General features: G+C 41.4%; 2 protein-coding genes across 2 annotated transcripts; both read left to right on the top strand.

Moving 5' to 3' along the window:
- Positions 1 to 3,643: 3,643 nt before the first annotated feature.
- On the top strand, positions 3,644 to 7,085 carry LOC105006319 (zinc finger protein 436-like). Its single transcript, XM_020044103.3, has 2 exons — positions 3,644 to 4,104; positions 6,202 to 7,085. The coding sequence occupies exons 1-2, from the start codon at positions 3,864 to 3,866 to the stop codon at positions 6,957 to 6,959; spliced, it is 999 nt and encodes a 332-aa protein (XP_019899662.1). The 5' UTR covers positions 3,644 to 3,863; the 3' UTR covers positions 6,960 to 7,085.
- Positions 7,086 to 9,429: 2,344 nt separating this feature from the next.
- On the top strand, positions 9,430 to 16,009 carry LOC105006320 (zinc finger protein 79-like). Its single transcript, XM_034294435.1, has 3 exons — positions 9,430 to 9,435; positions 10,944 to 11,079; positions 15,312 to 16,009. The coding sequence occupies exons 1-3, from the start codon at positions 9,430 to 9,432 to the stop codon at positions 16,007 to 16,009; spliced, it is 840 nt and encodes a 279-aa protein (XP_034150326.1).
- Positions 16,010 to 16,930: the final 921 nt, after the last annotated feature.

The raw sequence follows: 16,930 nt of genomic DNA, 5'->3' as shown, positions 1-16,930 counted from the left end.
TTCTGGTTAGAGACAGTTTGCGCTGTTCTATGAAGGGAGTAGTACAAAGTGTTGTACGAGATCTTCAGTTTATTTTCTCACATGGAATAACCTTCATTTCTCAGACTGAGAATACACTGATGAGTTTCAGAAAAAAGTTCTGGTTTCTGGGCATTTTGAGCCTGTAATCGAACCCACAATTGCTGATGCATCAGAAATTAATCCAAAGAAAGACAGTTTTATTGCTTCTTTAATCTACACAACAGTTTTCAGCTGTGCTAAGATAATTGCAAAAATGATTTCTTATGATAACATAACCATTAAAATTCCAAAATCTGATTAGCAAACAAAATGTGCCATTGGATCACAGGGCTAATGGTTGCTGATAATGGGCCTATGTATGCCTATGTAGATATTCCATTAAATATCTGCCATTTCCAGGTAAAAAAAAGTAATTTACAACATAAAGAAAGTCTACACTGTTTTTCTGATCAATTTGATGTTATTTTAAAGGACAAATCAAATCTTTTCTTCTTTTAAAAACAAGGACATTTCTAAGTGACCCCAATCTTTTGAGCAGTAGTGTTTCTGTATATCCTACCGCACTCCCTGTTAGTCAAAAGTCTTGTTTCCTGTTTTTCACATTTTGTTTTGCTTACATGGCAGTTATGATATCTGTCTTGTTTCCTGTTTTTTATATTATTTAGAGTTTAGGGTCACTATTCATTGTTTCTTTTAGCTTAAATATTGTTACAAAACTCTGTTCCTTTATCTCTCCCGTCTCTCTGTCTTTCTTCATTTGTATGTCAGGTCTGGTCTGGTCCTACACTCTGATATAGTATCAACACCAAGTCCTGTTCAGTGTGTCTGGTCTGGTCCTACACTCTGATATAGTATCAACACCAAGCTGTCGTATAGATGATGTATAGGTGTTGTGTGTTTTCACTCTGACAATAAGGAGGTTTTTGTGTTGATCGGTGCCAAAAACTCTTAATCAAATATCGTATATATAATATCGTACAAGTGGGAGTGAATACTCTTCATAGCCACTGTATATAATATTTTAAAATGCAAAAAAACTACCTGCAATGAGTTGAAGGCTTTAGACAGACAAAAGATGATGTTTACATTCTAGAGGTCCTGGTCAGTGCGTCTTTCTGACTTAACTATATACCAGAGACAAAATGTCTTCTGTTATGATTGTTACCACTTACAACCATCATGTAGATGTTTTCACCAAAATAATTTTTCTGATGTTCTTTTGTTTTTACCTGCTTACCTTTTAACCTCTTTGATTTCTTTTTAGGAATATACTGTCTCTTTAACCCAGCTGGGCTACACTATTGTGCCAGTAAGACATGACAGAGTAATACATGACAGAGTAAGACATGACAGAATAAGACATGACAGAGTAAGACATGACAGAGTAAGACATGACAGAGTAAGACATGACAGAATAAGACATGACAGAATAAGACATGACAGAGTAAGACATGACAGAGTAAGACATGACAGAGTAAGACATGAAAGAGAAAGACATGACAGAATAAGACATGACAGAGTAAGACATGACAGAGTAAGACATGACAGAGTAAGACATGACAGAATAAGACATGACAGAATAAGACATGACAGAGTAAGACATGACAGAGTAAGACATGACAGAATAAGACATGACAGAGTAAGACATGACAGAGAAAGACATGACAGAATAAGACATGACAGAGTAAGACATGACAGAGTAAGACATGACAGAATAAGACATGACAGAGTAAGACATGAAAGAGAAAGACATAACAGAGAAAGACATGACAGAGTAAGACATGACAGAGTAAGACATGAAAGAGAAAGACATGACAGAATAAGACATGACAGAGTAAGACATGACAGAGAAAGACATGACAGAATAAGACATGACAGAGAAAGACATTACAGAGTAAGACATGACAGAGTAAGACATGACAGAGAAAGACATGACAGAATAAGACATGACAGAGAAAGACATGACAGAGTAAGACATGACAGAGTAAGACATGACAGAGAAAGACATGACAGAATAAGACATGACAGAGTAAGACATGAAAGAGAAAGACATGACAGAATAAGACATGACAGAGTAAGACATGAAAGAGAAAGACATAACAGAGAAAGACATGACAGAGTAAGACATGACAGAGTAAGACATGACAGAGTAAGACATGACAGAGTAAGACATGACAGAGAAAGACATGACAGAATAAGACATGACAGAGAAAGACATTACAGAGTAAGACATGACAGAGTAAGACATGACAGAGTAAGGCATTCTTAGCAGAATAGATTGATTGTGTTCAAGAAATCATTCATATAATTCACAGTAGCCTAGATGCTGGGAGATCCACTCAGGCCTTATTTATCGACTGTGCATACGCACAGTAAAATAAGGGAACTACTTCTCAAACACAGATTAATTAATGTAAATAATAGAGTGGATCTTTTTTGTATTTTATTTATTGTCCAAGTGAATTCATGCAATGTTCCTAAGCAGTTTTTCTTATAATTTGCCTACATCAATTGAGTTGTAATAATAATGTTAAATACAGTCACCTGTTAAATTGAATTAATGTGTAAAAACTTTGTTGAATTATTATAACTGACTGAGAAAAGGGGAAATTAAATGCTGGGCTGGGAAATTGTAAGCCTGCAAAGCTATCATTTTCATAGCCTTTCCAAACACTATTGCTCAATAGGGTCAGGGGAGTTTGTTTCTTATACAGCACAAAATTAGTCAAAGAATAGACAGCACCCAGAACAACATAGTAGTACCAGCTAGTATGTGAACAAAACCAACTTTCACTTAATTTGCAGGTGATACATAATGCATAAAAGATGCAGCAGATTCTGGTTGCAAAGCTGACTTGTTCATTCTCCAGAACCTCTGATTGCTTTTGTATCTCGGCAACATGAGGGAGCTGTTGGTCGTTGTAGAATATTGTAAACAACATATATCTGTATGCTGAAGACGCATCTCCTAATTCTCCTCTCTTTTGCAAACTTTACATTTTGCAAACTTTACATTTTGACTGAAAAACCGAGTGCGACCTGTCCCACCCATTAACTCAGTGTATCTAACTATTTTCCTGTTTGAATATGATGGACGGATTTCTTATAAAACAGATGTGAAGCAGTATAGCGTGTTTCTTATTAATAACTATACATTTTCACATGCGTTTTCTTGGCATGGCATGGCATCATCTACCGCTTATCCGGGGCCGGGTCGCGGGGGCAGCAGTCTAAGCAGGGATGCCCAGACCTCCCTCTCCCCAGACACTTCCTCCAGCTCTTCCGGGGGGACACCGAGGCGTTCCCAGGCCAGCCGGGAGACATAGTCCCTCCAGCGCGTCCTAGGTCTTCCCCGGGGTCTCCTCCCGGTGGGACGGGACCGGAACACCTTCCCAGGAAGGCGTTCCGGAGGCATCCGAAACAGATGCCCAAGCCACCTCAGCTGACCCCTCTGCGTTTTCTTATTACTCCAAAATGTAAATAAATGACTGAAAATATTTTTTTTCGCTGTCAGTAAAATATTTAGCCAGACTGCGATACCATTTTAGTCAGCAGGTGGCGAAGTGAATCGTACCGCTATTTCTGCCTCTGCTGAAGTGACGTATAATCTAGTGGACGGTTCTTCAACATACACAAACAACTGATCAGTACCTTCAGTACTTTTGTTTGCTAGTCAACATGGTTGTACAGTTTTAGCTCTTTATACTCTTGGTGTGCATTAACTATCTGTTTTAGTTAAGCACACAGTTGTCGTATAAACAGAACGGTGTTTATATTATATTTACGTTGTTAGCAAGCTAGTAGCCTGGTAGCGAATGGTTTACAGCTAGTCAACATCGAACATGAATTCACTAAACCCCTCTCCTTCTGCCAAAGAAAAGGAGGTACGCTGGACAGAAAAACAGGGTCTTTGGCTTAATATTGTGGTGAAAGAAGAGGAGGAAGAGGAGGCTGTTACGGTGAACGGAGACGACGAAGGGTTCAGAGTGAAAGAAGAGGATGCCGTTTTCGGGGTGGAGGAAGAAGACATTTCTGTTACATTGAAAGAGGAAGAAGAGGAGACTGAGAATCTTATTAACATCAGTGAGTACTAACATTAAAGCAGGAGCAAAAACTTTGCAGTTGTTGAGTTAATGTGTGATTTCAATGAAGCAATTAAGAATTTCTTACAAAAACAACAACATGGCCGCCATGACACTTAACTTGGTTAGGGAAACAGCGTATGAGGAGATGGTAACCAGGGCCCAATTGTACAAAAACGTTTAATCTAATAAAAGATGAAACTTATAAAGATTAAACAGATAAAAGAATGATCCATATTTGGAAATCTTGTGTTTTGCTATCCCATGAAATATTCTGTTTTTGCAGATGTGATATAGAATCAGTATGCTTTTTATGTGTTCCTGCAAAAGTTATTTTCATAAGAAAAGCCATTTCTATATTAACTGATTTGCCTCAGACCAAGATATCTGTTCTGTGTTCCCATTCCCAATGAGACCCTTCAGCGGACACTGTGGCCTCCAGATTACCAGTGCTCTAAATGGGACAACATATCTCAATGTAGGCTACTAGATATTTAAAGAACAACAGGTAGAATAGCCTTTAAGTTAGGGCGACCAGCGCTTACACGTGCGTGTGCATTAACTTAAGGTTACACAAGGGTCCCAGTTTGGGGGTTCACCCTACTTAGTGTTTTATTTGAAGAGTCAGAAAACCACACAATACAACAATACAAACATCCCCTTCCATTTTCGTTTTATTTTCAACAGTCAGACCCCTCATCTGACCCCCAGCAAATTAATAAAAACAAATAAACACTACATATCTAATCCAATTTTAGAATATTGTTCTGTTGAACAACCTGTTTTCTAGATTTGATCCAATCCGATAGTCGTAATCCGATAAGATTACTTCTGGACATCTGGAGCCAGTAGACAATGCCTTTGAATACACTGACTACAGGGGTTTGCTCACATCACAATTCAATTAATTCTCATCTATCTATTCAAATATATACAGTATACTGCAGGCTGAGGGAGCCTGAGGCAGGCTGAGGGAGCCTGAGGTAGGCTGAGGGAGCCTGAGGCAGGCTGAGGGAGCCTGAGGCAGGCTGAGGGAGCCTGAGGCAGGCTGAGGGAGCCTGAGGGAGGCTGAGGGAGGCTGAGGGAGGCTGAGGGAGCCTGAGGCAGGCTGAGGGAGCCTGAGGCAGGCTGAGGGAGCCTGAGGCAGGCTGAGGGAGCCTGAGGCAGGCTGAGGGAGCCTGAGGCAGGCTGAGGGAGCCTGAGGCAGGCTGAGGGAGCCTGAGGCAGGCTGAGGGAGCCTGAGGCAGGCTGAGGGAGCCTGAGGCAGGCTGAGGGAGCCTGAGGCAGGCTGAGGGAGCCTGAGGCAGGCTGAGGGAGCCTGAGGCAGGCTGAGGGAGCCTGAGGCAGGCTGAGGGAGCCTGAGGCAGGCTGAGGGAGCCTGAGGCAGGTGGAACTACTTGCCAACAGGAACCAGCCACAGCTTGAGGATGTTGTCGCAGTCCCTTTACAGAAGATGTACAGTCTGGCTGGCATCCCCAGAATGTCACTGCCATGCTCCCTGACTTAAATTAGCTAACACCGTAGGTGAAAATAAGGAGATCTTGGGCTTTGCTAGAAAGCCGGGCCAAGTAATCAAGCTAATGAAACAAAAAAAACATGTTGGAACGATAAATCAGTGTTTATTCAACATTGCAACAAGCACAGAGTTACTCTGTGGAACCAGTTTGACACATGTGCTAGAGAATTGAAGATAGTTTGTAATGAAGACTAAATAAAAAAACTAGTTTTAATGACCGTTACTTGAACTCCCACTATTTAATGACGTTTGTCATGTAAAGGTATGTTGATGAATATATTAAGATGGTTTTGGAAGTTACATTGTTTCCGTGATGCTCTTCATCTGTAACTGCCAGTCTGTAACAGGCCCAGCTGTGATTGAACAAAGTAGGATAGCATTCACAGCCTACCAGCAGTTCCCTGGGGTCCAGCATGGAGCAATGCAAATCACTTCCTGGTTGAAGGAGCAGCGGGATCTGTTTTTGGATCATCTATAAAAAACTGAACCTGGGCTAAATGAGTCTGAATTACTCATTAAAAAAAACAGATTTTTTATGTGGGTGTTTAATTTAAAGCTAATCTCTCTTTTTTGCTTTGGCAGGAGAGACACCTGAGGAGCCAGAGACGTCCGAACAGACGAGAAAACATCACTGTTCCCACTGTGGAAAGAGATTTAACCAGTTAGGGGACCTAAGAAAACATGAGAGAATACATACAGGAGAGAAGCCTCACCAATGCTCACAGTGTGGACAATTTTTTACCTGGTTACAGAATCTGAAACAGCATCAGAGAGTACATACAGGAGAGAAGCCTTACCAATGCTCTCAGTGTGAAAAGACTTTTACCAGGTTAGCACACCTGAAAGAACATAAAATCGTGCACACAGGAGAAAAGCCTTTTCACTGCCCCCAGTGCGGGAAGAGCTTTACTAGGTTAGGGATCCTTAAACAGCATGAGAGGACACACACAGAGGAAAAGCCCTATGACTGCTCCCAGTGTGGAAAGAGCTTTTCCTTAACAAAGTACCTGAAAGAGCATGAAAAAACACATACAGGTGAAAAACCTGGAGAGAAGATTTTCCTTTGCTCCCAGTGCGGAAAGAGTTTTACCCAATCAACACACTTAAAATCACATGAGAGAACGCATACAGGAGAAAAGCCCTACGAATGCTCCTTTTGCGGAAGAGGTTTCTCTCAATCAAGTTGTCTAAAGAAACATGAGAGAATACATACAGGAGAGAAGCCTTACAAATGTTCCCACTGTGGAAAGAGTTTTACTCGGTTAGATTACTTAAAATCACATAACAGAACACACGCAAGAAAGAAACTAAAGCAGAATAAAGAACGCTGTGACCAGTAATGTATTTCAGTGGTCTTCAGAATGAACTGGTTACATTGTTTGCTGTCTGATTTACATTAAAGTTTACAAAAAATATATATAAATATATATCTTGTGACATGAAGATAAAGTACATTTCTTTGAATGTAGTGTTGATTTGTACTCTGTGATTAAATTTGCCTTTATAAAACTACTGTGTTCATGTGTCTGTGTCTTGGAGGACTGCAGATAATCGTGTTTGTAAACTTCAGGGTCCAGTTAATCAGAAGTAATCTTGATTTTGATCAGTCTTGGTTTTGATCAGGATCCAACCTTCAGTATGGGTAGTTCAAAACATTTTAATAGGATTGGGATCCTGATCCCAGCCCAAGGGTGGATTTCAGGAACAAAATCTAATAAAACTTCTGTCAAAATTGGTCAAATAATATAGCATCTGTATCATGTAGTATATTTGCACTTAAATTATATTTATCAATATTAATGACAATGACTCAATCATCAGAGCTGAACCCGTCATTGAAGAAGGTGGATACTCACTAGTAGAGCCAGTAGTTACTGGTCATTAAGGAAGAAGGTGGATCCTCACTAGTAGAGCCAGTAGTTACTGGCCATTGAGGAAGAAGGTGGATCCTCACTAGTAGAGCCAGTTGTTACTGGTCATTGAGGAAGAAGGTTGATCCTCACTAGTAGAGCCAGTAGTTACTGGCCATTGAGGAAGAAGGTGGGTCCTCACTAGTAGAGCCAGTAGTTACTGGTCATTGAGGAAGAAGATGGATCCTCACTAGTAGAGCCAGTAGTTACTGGTCATTGAGGAAGAAGGTGGATCCTCACTAGTAGAGCCAGTAGTTACTGGTCATTGAGGAAGAAGGTGGATCCTCACTAGTAGAGCCAGTAGTTACTGGTCATTGAGGAAGAAGGTGGATCCTCACTAGTAGAGCCAGTAGTTACTGGTCATTGAGGAAGAAGGTGGGTCCTCACTAGTAGAGCCAGTAGTTACTGGTCATTGAGGAAGAAGGTGGATCCTCACCGGTATGAAGAACTCTGATCGTTTCATATTTTTTTAACTATTGGACTATTAAGCCTTTTTATGATTTCAAACGTGTTCAAAACGTCCAATATCACAAATATTTTTGCAAATAATGTTTATTTGTTTTTATTTATTTGTTGGGGGTCTGAGGAAGGGTCTGACTGTTACAAAGAAATAAAAAATGGAAGGGGATGTTTATATTGTTGTATTGTGCTGTTTTCTGTCTCTTTAGAATAAAAACACATAAAGTGACCCCCAAGTGACCCTATTCTACCTGTTGTTCTTTAAATATCTAGTAGTCTACTTTGAGATATGTTGTCCCATTTAGAGCACTGATAATCTGGATTTGGTAATCTTTAAATGTTTGTATCTGGATCAGGGGTCTCCAATCCAATGTTGCTTTGAAAAACTGGTACAAAAACAAGTTGGATTACCTGATCCTGTTTAATAGATACTGTTATACATTCTCACTCATAAGAATTGTCCATGTGACAGAAGGCCACAGTGTCCGCTGAAGGGTCTCATTGGGAATGGGAACACAGAACAGATATCTTGGTCTGAGGCAAATCAGTTAATATAGAAATGGCTATTCTTATGAATATAACTTAGCCGCAGACAACAAGAACCCATGAAAAGCATACTGATTCTATATCACATCTGCACAAACAGAATATTTCATGCTGACGCTGAAGGACAACATTCAATACTGCAGTGTTAACTATTTACGTATGAAACACACGCTGCAATTTCTTGGAAATAAGTGCATACACGGGGTCAGGTAAAAGGTAATACATCTATCAATCACATTTATTTATAAAGCCCTTTTTATATCAGTAGTTGTCACGGTGCTTTTATAAAACACTCGGCCTTAAATTGATTAATTATTGTTTGGTTAGAAAAAATTATTAAATCATTTTGAATTACGTGGCCATTGAGTTCCATAACAGCAAATGCCCGATCGTGTCCAGAACATACCAATCTATTTCGCGGAGAAGATAACCCATTACAAAATAATATACAGAAAAGCGGTGAAAGCTACCACAACTTTTTAACCCGTCATCGGATATACTTTTGAGATGGGAAAAATCTGGATAATTCTTAATGCTATGGGATATTAAACATGTCAATACTCCGTGCACTGTGTCACAAAATTTGTGGTCGTATATTGAGAGCCGTGGTCGCAAGTCTGACGCTCAAATCTGTCATTACGTTTTGCTAGCTTGTACATTTAGGTACGAACAAGGTTAAATTTAGTTTGTGTTGCAAGCTATATTTGACAAGCGTGTAGAATTAAGTTTGAACATATTTGACAAACTCGCAATTCTGTAACCAAACATTTGTATAAACTCAATTCGAACATCAAGCATATTTTATTTTCAGATTTATATAAGACCCTTTACCGCGACAACGTTTTTGCTGTGAGGCTCAAATGCACGAGCGGATCAGTCTTTGCGCGCTCTCGAAATGTTGGTACGTTTACAACGTGGACAAGTTGAACAATATTCGCACTACGCCCTTAGGTCTTCCGCGAAAAATGCACAATGGTTGAAAGACCAGGACAAATTTTGTGACACAGTGCACGGAGTATATTGACATGTTTAATATTCCATATAATGCCCATTGATTAAGTTAACCCGTAGACAATTGGCAGCATGGTGCATTTTTTGTAAGTTTGAGACAATGAGTAAATGGGTTGAAACTGAGGCACTAGCTAAAACCCCAGTTGATGATAATGTTATGTGACGATTAAGTAGTGTGACGCAGCATGACAGCCTTAAAGCGATTGGCCGACCATTAGCTGGGTGGGAGTTTTAAACATAATTATTGGGATCTCTTTCTATAAAATTTCTGTCGTCATTTCTTTCATGTACTGAATGTCTCGGTAAAATCGGGGACTAAAAACAAAATATTGAATCTCTTTGGAAAATGTTTGCTTATATGAATTTCAGCGTTTAAAAAACAATCCGGTTTACTTCTGGTGATGAACGACATGTCCATTTTGATTTTGCAAACGTGTTAAGATTGATAAGATAGCATTAGCTTAGTTGCTAATGGTCGCTAGATAACATCCCTGAAAATGAGCTTTCTAAACTCCCCTGTTAAAGAAGAGGTATGCGGGACGGAAAGAGAAAAGAAGAGGATATTACTGTGAAATTAGAGTAACATGCTTTCAGAATAAAAGAGGAGGAAGAAGAGGCCTCGGTCAGTGTCATAAAAGACACTGGAGAGGGTGTTACGCTGAAAGAAGAGAATGAACCTTCTGAAGTGAAGGAGGAGATTCAAATTAAAAAGGACGAGGAGGCCCTCAAAGTGAAAGAAGAATTGGAACCTTTTGGAATTAAAGAGGAAGAGAAGGCTGTCTCAATAAATAAGGACAACGTTTTATTGCGGAAAGAGGAGACAGATCTGAATCTAAAGAGTGAGTATTCCTGAGTAGTATTAGAAAACGTACTATATTACCCTATATTGTACTTTATTGCGGTGGACGATTCAGACGGGAATATGTATTTATTTTGACCCAGACAGAGCACTTACTCTACAGATGCGTTTTAGGCTATAGATGAGAAAGTTTCCCTATGTTTCCCTATGTTCATTAAAATGGCACCAAATGTAACCAAAATACACAAAGGCACCAAAATACACACAGGCCCTTCATGTGCACAACAGTAAGCTTTCTTTTGTTAGTATTTTCTGTACAGTTCCATTCATGACACTGAGCCTGTGGTTTCTGTACAATTTAATCCATAACAGTGACCCTCTTCCCCATTTAGCATCTGGTGAGAGCCAAAATTCATGGAGAGAGGAAAGTAAATGATGACACCTTCAAAGAAAAGGAAAGAATGGTTGAACCAACTCATCCCCATTCTCAGCCTCCAGGTCCAACCAGCTCATCCCATCCTCACCCTCCAGGTCCAACCAACTCCTCCCCATTCTCAGCCTCCAGGTCCAACCAACTCATCCCCATCCTCAGCCATTAGGTCCAACCAGCTCATCCCCATCCTCAGCCTCCAGGTCCAACCAACTCATCCCCATCCTCAGCCTCCAGGTCCAACCAACTCATCCCCATCCTCAGCCTCCAGGTCCAACCAACTCATCCCCATCCTCAGCCTCCAGGTCCAACCAACTCATCCCCATCCTCAGCCTTCAGTTTATTTATATAGTACAATTCATACACAGAAGCAATTCAGTGTGCTTTATAAAGAAAATAAAAATATAAAAATGCAATAGAATTTAAACAGTCAGATTGTTACAATTCTCTATCTCAGCTGTCTCCAGGGGGACTGCGTGAACTTCAACACCCGGGTATCTCAATCCTCACATTCCAGCGCTAGGAAGAACCCATCAGGCCTTTTTGTGAGATAATCATTGCATCAATGTCTTACTTGGCTCTCTCCAGGGGGACATTTATGTCATGTCTGTACATGCATTTTATATTAATCCTCAATGAAATACAGTTACCATAACTGTTTGCTGTACCACCCCGGTATCTCAAACCTCTCGCTTGTCAGTCCTTTTGTGAGATAATACCCTACATCGATGTCTAAACAGCAGCACAAGAACCTGCATTATCCATCATCAGCAGATTGTTACATTTACACAGAGGTTATTCCTCTGATAGCATCAGAACTTGCATTACAAACAACAATTGGTAAAATATGGCAAAATAGAAATATAATAATGAAATAAATCAAAGAAAGAGAAGTATAAAATACATCATAATAATCTAGCAATATGCTTTACAAAGAAAAATAAAAAATATAAAAATACATTAGCTTAAAAACAGATAAAACATAGAATAAGAAAATAGAAATAGAAAAACGGGATAAAAACATAGGAAGCTATAAAAGCTGTATGTCTAAACAGTGTGGTTAAGATTAGGCGCTCAGTCATCGAAAAAAGAAAAGAGAAATATTTTTAGAAATTGATACGTTTGGGGCACTTCTAAGATCTTTGGTAGTTCATTCCAGTTGTGTGCAGCATAACTGCTAAACACCGATTGACCATGTTTAGTTTGGAATCTGGGTTCCACTAGCTGACCTGAGTTCATGGATCTAAAAGCCCTGCTCGGTTTTTATTCTTCAAACATATCAGAAATGTATTCAGGGTCTAAACCATTCAGTGATTTATACACTAAAAGTACCTCTTAAAAATCTATAAAATCCACCTTAAAATCAATACCCGGTGCAGACCGTTTTATTTTAATGTCTGTTTTTATTAGGGTAACAGTTCATTACCAAGCTGTAATTGTTTTCAGTTAAAGTTGTTAGGGTCCTCATAGGTGGCAGAGCAATCTAGGGTGCTCTTTCATAACACAAAGCTGACCTCTACACTGTAGGTTAGGTTCAAGTCCTAGGATCAGGCTGTGGATTGGCTACTGAGTCCAATGCTCTCACCTGTAGCCCCTCCCTCAGCTGATTGCGGTTGTGAGGTGAGCAGGGGTCACGGGGTCATGCCCTCACACAGGTTGACACGCGTCCTGATTAGAGAAGTTTAATACAAAAACAACAAATCTGGTTATTTAACTGACTGGTCAAGGATGTTTGCTAGCACTGTCAGGTTCTACGCTCGCTTTGACTGGGACAACAAAGATCCAGCCATTAAAGCCCCCTTGGGTTATCCATCGTGGGCAAGGCTGCGGGTCCTGATGGCGTCCCCGGGCGTGTGCTCAGAGCATGTCCTGGGCAGCTGGTCTTTACTCACATCTTCAGCCTGTCACAGGCCCAGGCGGATGTCCCCATGTAACCATGGTGCCAGTGCCGAAGCAGTCAGCTGGGTCAAGCCTGAATGACTTCCGACCTGTCGCATTCACCCCCACAATCATGAAGGGCTTCGAAAGACTAGTTCTGGTCCTCCTTAAGTCCTGCCCCCCCCCCCCCCCCCCCAAACACTGGATTCCTACCAGTTTGACTACCAATCAAACAGGTCTACAGAGAACACCATCTCTACAGCTTTATACTCTGTCCTGATCCACCTGGACAAAACCAACACCTATGTGAGAATGCTGTTCATAGACTTTAGCTCAATATTCAACACGGTCATCCCCTCAAGGCTGGTCAACTAACTCCATGACCTGGGGATCAGCCCCTCTCTCTACAACTGGACTTTGGACTTCCTAACCAACAGACCCCAGTCTGTCAGGTTAGACAACCTCCTCCACCCTGATCCTGAACACTGGTGTTCCAGAAGGCTGCATGCTGAGCCCCCCCGTACTCCCTGTTCACCCATGACTGCGTTCCTATATACAGTTCCAACAGCATCGTCAAGTTCGTAGACGACACCGCGGTGGTAGACCTGATCAGTGACAATGATGAGTCAGCTTACAGGGAGGAGGTCAAGTGCCTGGTTGCATGCTGCGCTGACCACAACCTGGCCCTCAACACAAAGAAAACCAAGGAGGTCATTGTGAATTACAGGAAGTCAATCAATCAATCAAATGTATTTATAAAGCCCTTTTACAACAGCAGTTGACACAAAGTGCTTTTACAGAAACACCCGGCCTTAAACCCCAAGGAGCAAACAACAGTAGTGTTGAATTTCAGTGGCTAGGAAAAACTACCTAAGAAGGCCGAATTTTAGGAAGAAACCTAGAGAGGACCCAGGCTCAGAGGGGTGACCAGTCCTCTTCTGGCTGTGCTGGGTGAGATATTAAGAGTCTAATTGGAATAATTAATAAATGCATGTGGGCTAAATCCAGAGTCTATTTAAATTTAGACTAGGTCAGAAGTATGACCAGCTGGACAAGGACAGCAACAGGCTCGCTCATGCACATTCAGAATTTCAGTGACATTCTAGAGCATAGCATAGCATAGCATAGCATCATCTTCCGCTTATCCGGGGCCGGGTCGCGGGGGCAGCAGTCTAAGCAGGGATGCCCAGACTTCCCTCTCCCCAGACACTTCCTCCAGCTCTTTTGGGGGGACACCGAGGCGTTCCCAGGCCAGCCGGGAGACATAGTCCCTCCAGCGTGTCCTAGGTCTTCCCCGGGGTCTCTTCCCGGTGGGACGGGACCGGAACACCTTCCCAGGAAGGCGTTCCGGAGGCATCCGAAACAGATGCCCAAGCCACCTCAGCTGACCCCTCTCGATGTGGAGGAGCAGCGGCTCTACTCTGAGCTCCTCCCGGGTGACCAAGCTTCTCACCCTATCTCTAATGGATCGCCCAGCCACCCTGCGGAGAAAGCTCATTTCGGCCGCCTGTATCCGGGATCTTGTCCTTTCGGTCATGACCCAAAGCTCATGACCATAGGTGAGAGTAGGAACGTAGATTGACCGGTAAATCGAGAGCTTCGCCTTGCGGCTCAGCTTTTTCTTCACTACGACAGACCGATACATCGACCGCATTACTGCAGAAGCTGCACCGATCCGTCTGTCAATCTCCCGTTCCATCCTTCCCTCACTCGTGAACAGGACCCCTAGATACTTAAACTCCTCCACTTGAGGCAGGCACTCTCCACCAACCTGAAGTGGGCAAGCCACCCTTTTCCGACTGAGGACCATGGCCTCGGATTTGGAGGTACTGATTTTCATCCCCACCGCTTCACACTCGGCTGCAAACCGTCCAAGTGCATGCTGAAGGTCCTGGCTTGAAGGGGCCAACACGACAACATCATCCGCAAAGAGCAGAGACGAAATCGTGTGGTCCCCAAACCTGACACCCTCCGGCCCCTGGCTGCGCAGTGCAGTGTTTCCCAATCATGGGAAACGTTTTTGTTTTTGCCCAATCACTCACACGCCTGATTCAGATTAAAGGCTTGATGATAGGTTGATTACGTCAATCAAGTGTGTAAGTGGTAGGGCAACATTTGAATCAGGTGTGTGAGTGCTAGGGCAAAAACAAAAACGTGCAACCCTTTGGGTCCCGAGGACCAGGATTGGGAAGCACTGTTCTAGAGTGTCAGGAGTTTTTCCTGAGCGAAACACCTTTTCTGTGTTTCCCAGCACTAACCATACACACCCGCCCACCGCTTAGACTGGCCTCTCAGGGACCTTGTTGCAATACTCTCTTTGTACTACTGGCATTGCTTTGTACAGTCTGATAAGGATGTTTTCAGTTGTTACGGGTACATGTCTACCTCAGGAACCCTATTGCTGCTATCCCTGCATTTCAGTTACACATGATACCTTGCTTTCAATTTGCCTTCATTGCACATTGCTCATTTCCTTGCTTCACTTACATTTTCTCAATAAAGCTTAATCCAATCTAAAGTTGAATCGAATCTAAATGGGGAGGAGAAAACTAAAAACTTGCTGTTTGAGGTGTTTGGAACTCTTTCTTATCTGTCTATTAAACATTATTACACTGGTGATTTTGGGTCTCTTTAATCAATAACTGTTTGTATTTGACAGGAAGGAGATCATACTCACAGTCTGACAGCGGTAGGAGTACTTCAGAGGGACCAGACCCAGAGACATCCAAATCAGCAAGACAACACCACTGCTCCCAATGTGGAAAGAGTTTTTGTTGGTTAAACAGCCTGAAACGACATGTAAGAAAACACACAGGGAAGCCTTACAAATGCTCCAAGTGTGTGATGGGTTTTAATGAGTTAGGGCTTCTTAAAGACCATAGGGAAACACACAATGAAGAGAAGGCTTACCACTGCTCCCAGTGTGGGAAGAGATTTAACCGATTAAGGCATCTGAAAGACCACGAGAGATCACACACAGGGGAGAAACCTTATAACTGCTCCCAGTGTGAAAAATGTTTTAGACATTCAGGATCTCTAAAAGTGCATTCAATGACACACACAGGAGAGAAGTCACACCACTGCCCCCAATGTGGAAAGAGTTTTAGCCATTTGGGGAGCCTGAAAATGCATGAAAGAACACACACAGAGCAGAAGCCCTATCACTGCTCCATATGTAGAAGTAGTTTTAACCAGTTTGTGCACCTGAAATTACACCTGAGAATACATACTGGAGAAATGCCCTACCAATGCTCCCAATGTGAAAATAATTATTTCTCTTCAGGGGCACTTAAAAAGCATGAAAGAACACACTGTAGAGTTGTGGAAATACATTTTCATGATCAGGGAAATAATTGAGAAGCTTTGTTCTTGAATGTGTTTTTTGCTGTTGCCACATGGAATTAAAAAGTCCTGGTGAATTTCGAAATTAATGTGTATGTCTTATTAATGCACTGTATGTCTTATTAATGCACATGTCTATAACAATTTGAACTCAGATGTTACACTCTGCTCATATTTTGAGTAAAATCAAGCTGATATATGACAATTACGTTTGATAAACGACAGTTACAGGTACTGGTAGAGTCCTGACTGTTCCTTGTCCTAGTGCAGTTCTCTGTTGACAATAAAATGATAATGTATCATAGTTGACATCAACCCAAGGGGGCAGGGAATCATTATCTTTACACCACTTAATTTCTGCTTTAGGTTGACAATCTCTTAACCATTTCTAAATGGCTAATTTCCTTACAAAATGTAAGAGGTCTTGTCTATTCTTATCTATAGTAATTGCTGGTGATTTTACTGTGTATATACTCTTATATGTCATTTCTAATTCATTTTATTAAGTAATATTAAACCTTATCTGAGTTTACTCAGAACATTTGTTTTACAGTAAGGTGGTCTAAAATACTTGGATGTAAATATACAGGAGAAAGGGATTTACAAAGACTCTCATATGGACTTGAACGAACATTAGAGAATACATTGAGATGCACAGGAAAACCCGTACCTACCAATGATCCCAGTAAGTGTGAAAGACGGAACGTCTGCAATCACATGACAGAATAGAGAGGTTGTGTTCTGACGTGAGAATTTGGGGTTTTCATCATAAAATAAAATTGAAGTATTACAAGTGTTTTTCAACATCCGATCCCTGTTATTACCGTTCGTAAGTTACTGCAGTATTTCAATCAATCAATCAAATTAATTTATAAAGCCCTTTTCACATCAGCAGTTGTCACAAATTGCTTTTACAAAACACCGGCCTCATATTTC

Source organism: Esox lucius, chromosome 9, assembly GCF_011004845.1.
Source record: "Esox lucius isolate fEsoLuc1 chromosome 9, fEsoLuc1.pri, whole genome shotgun sequence".
In the NCBI taxonomy this organism is placed as follows: domain Eukaryota; kingdom Metazoa; phylum Chordata; class Actinopteri; order Esociformes; family Esocidae; genus Esox; species Esox lucius.
This window is presented reverse-complemented; position numbering and strand designations above follow the sequence as displayed.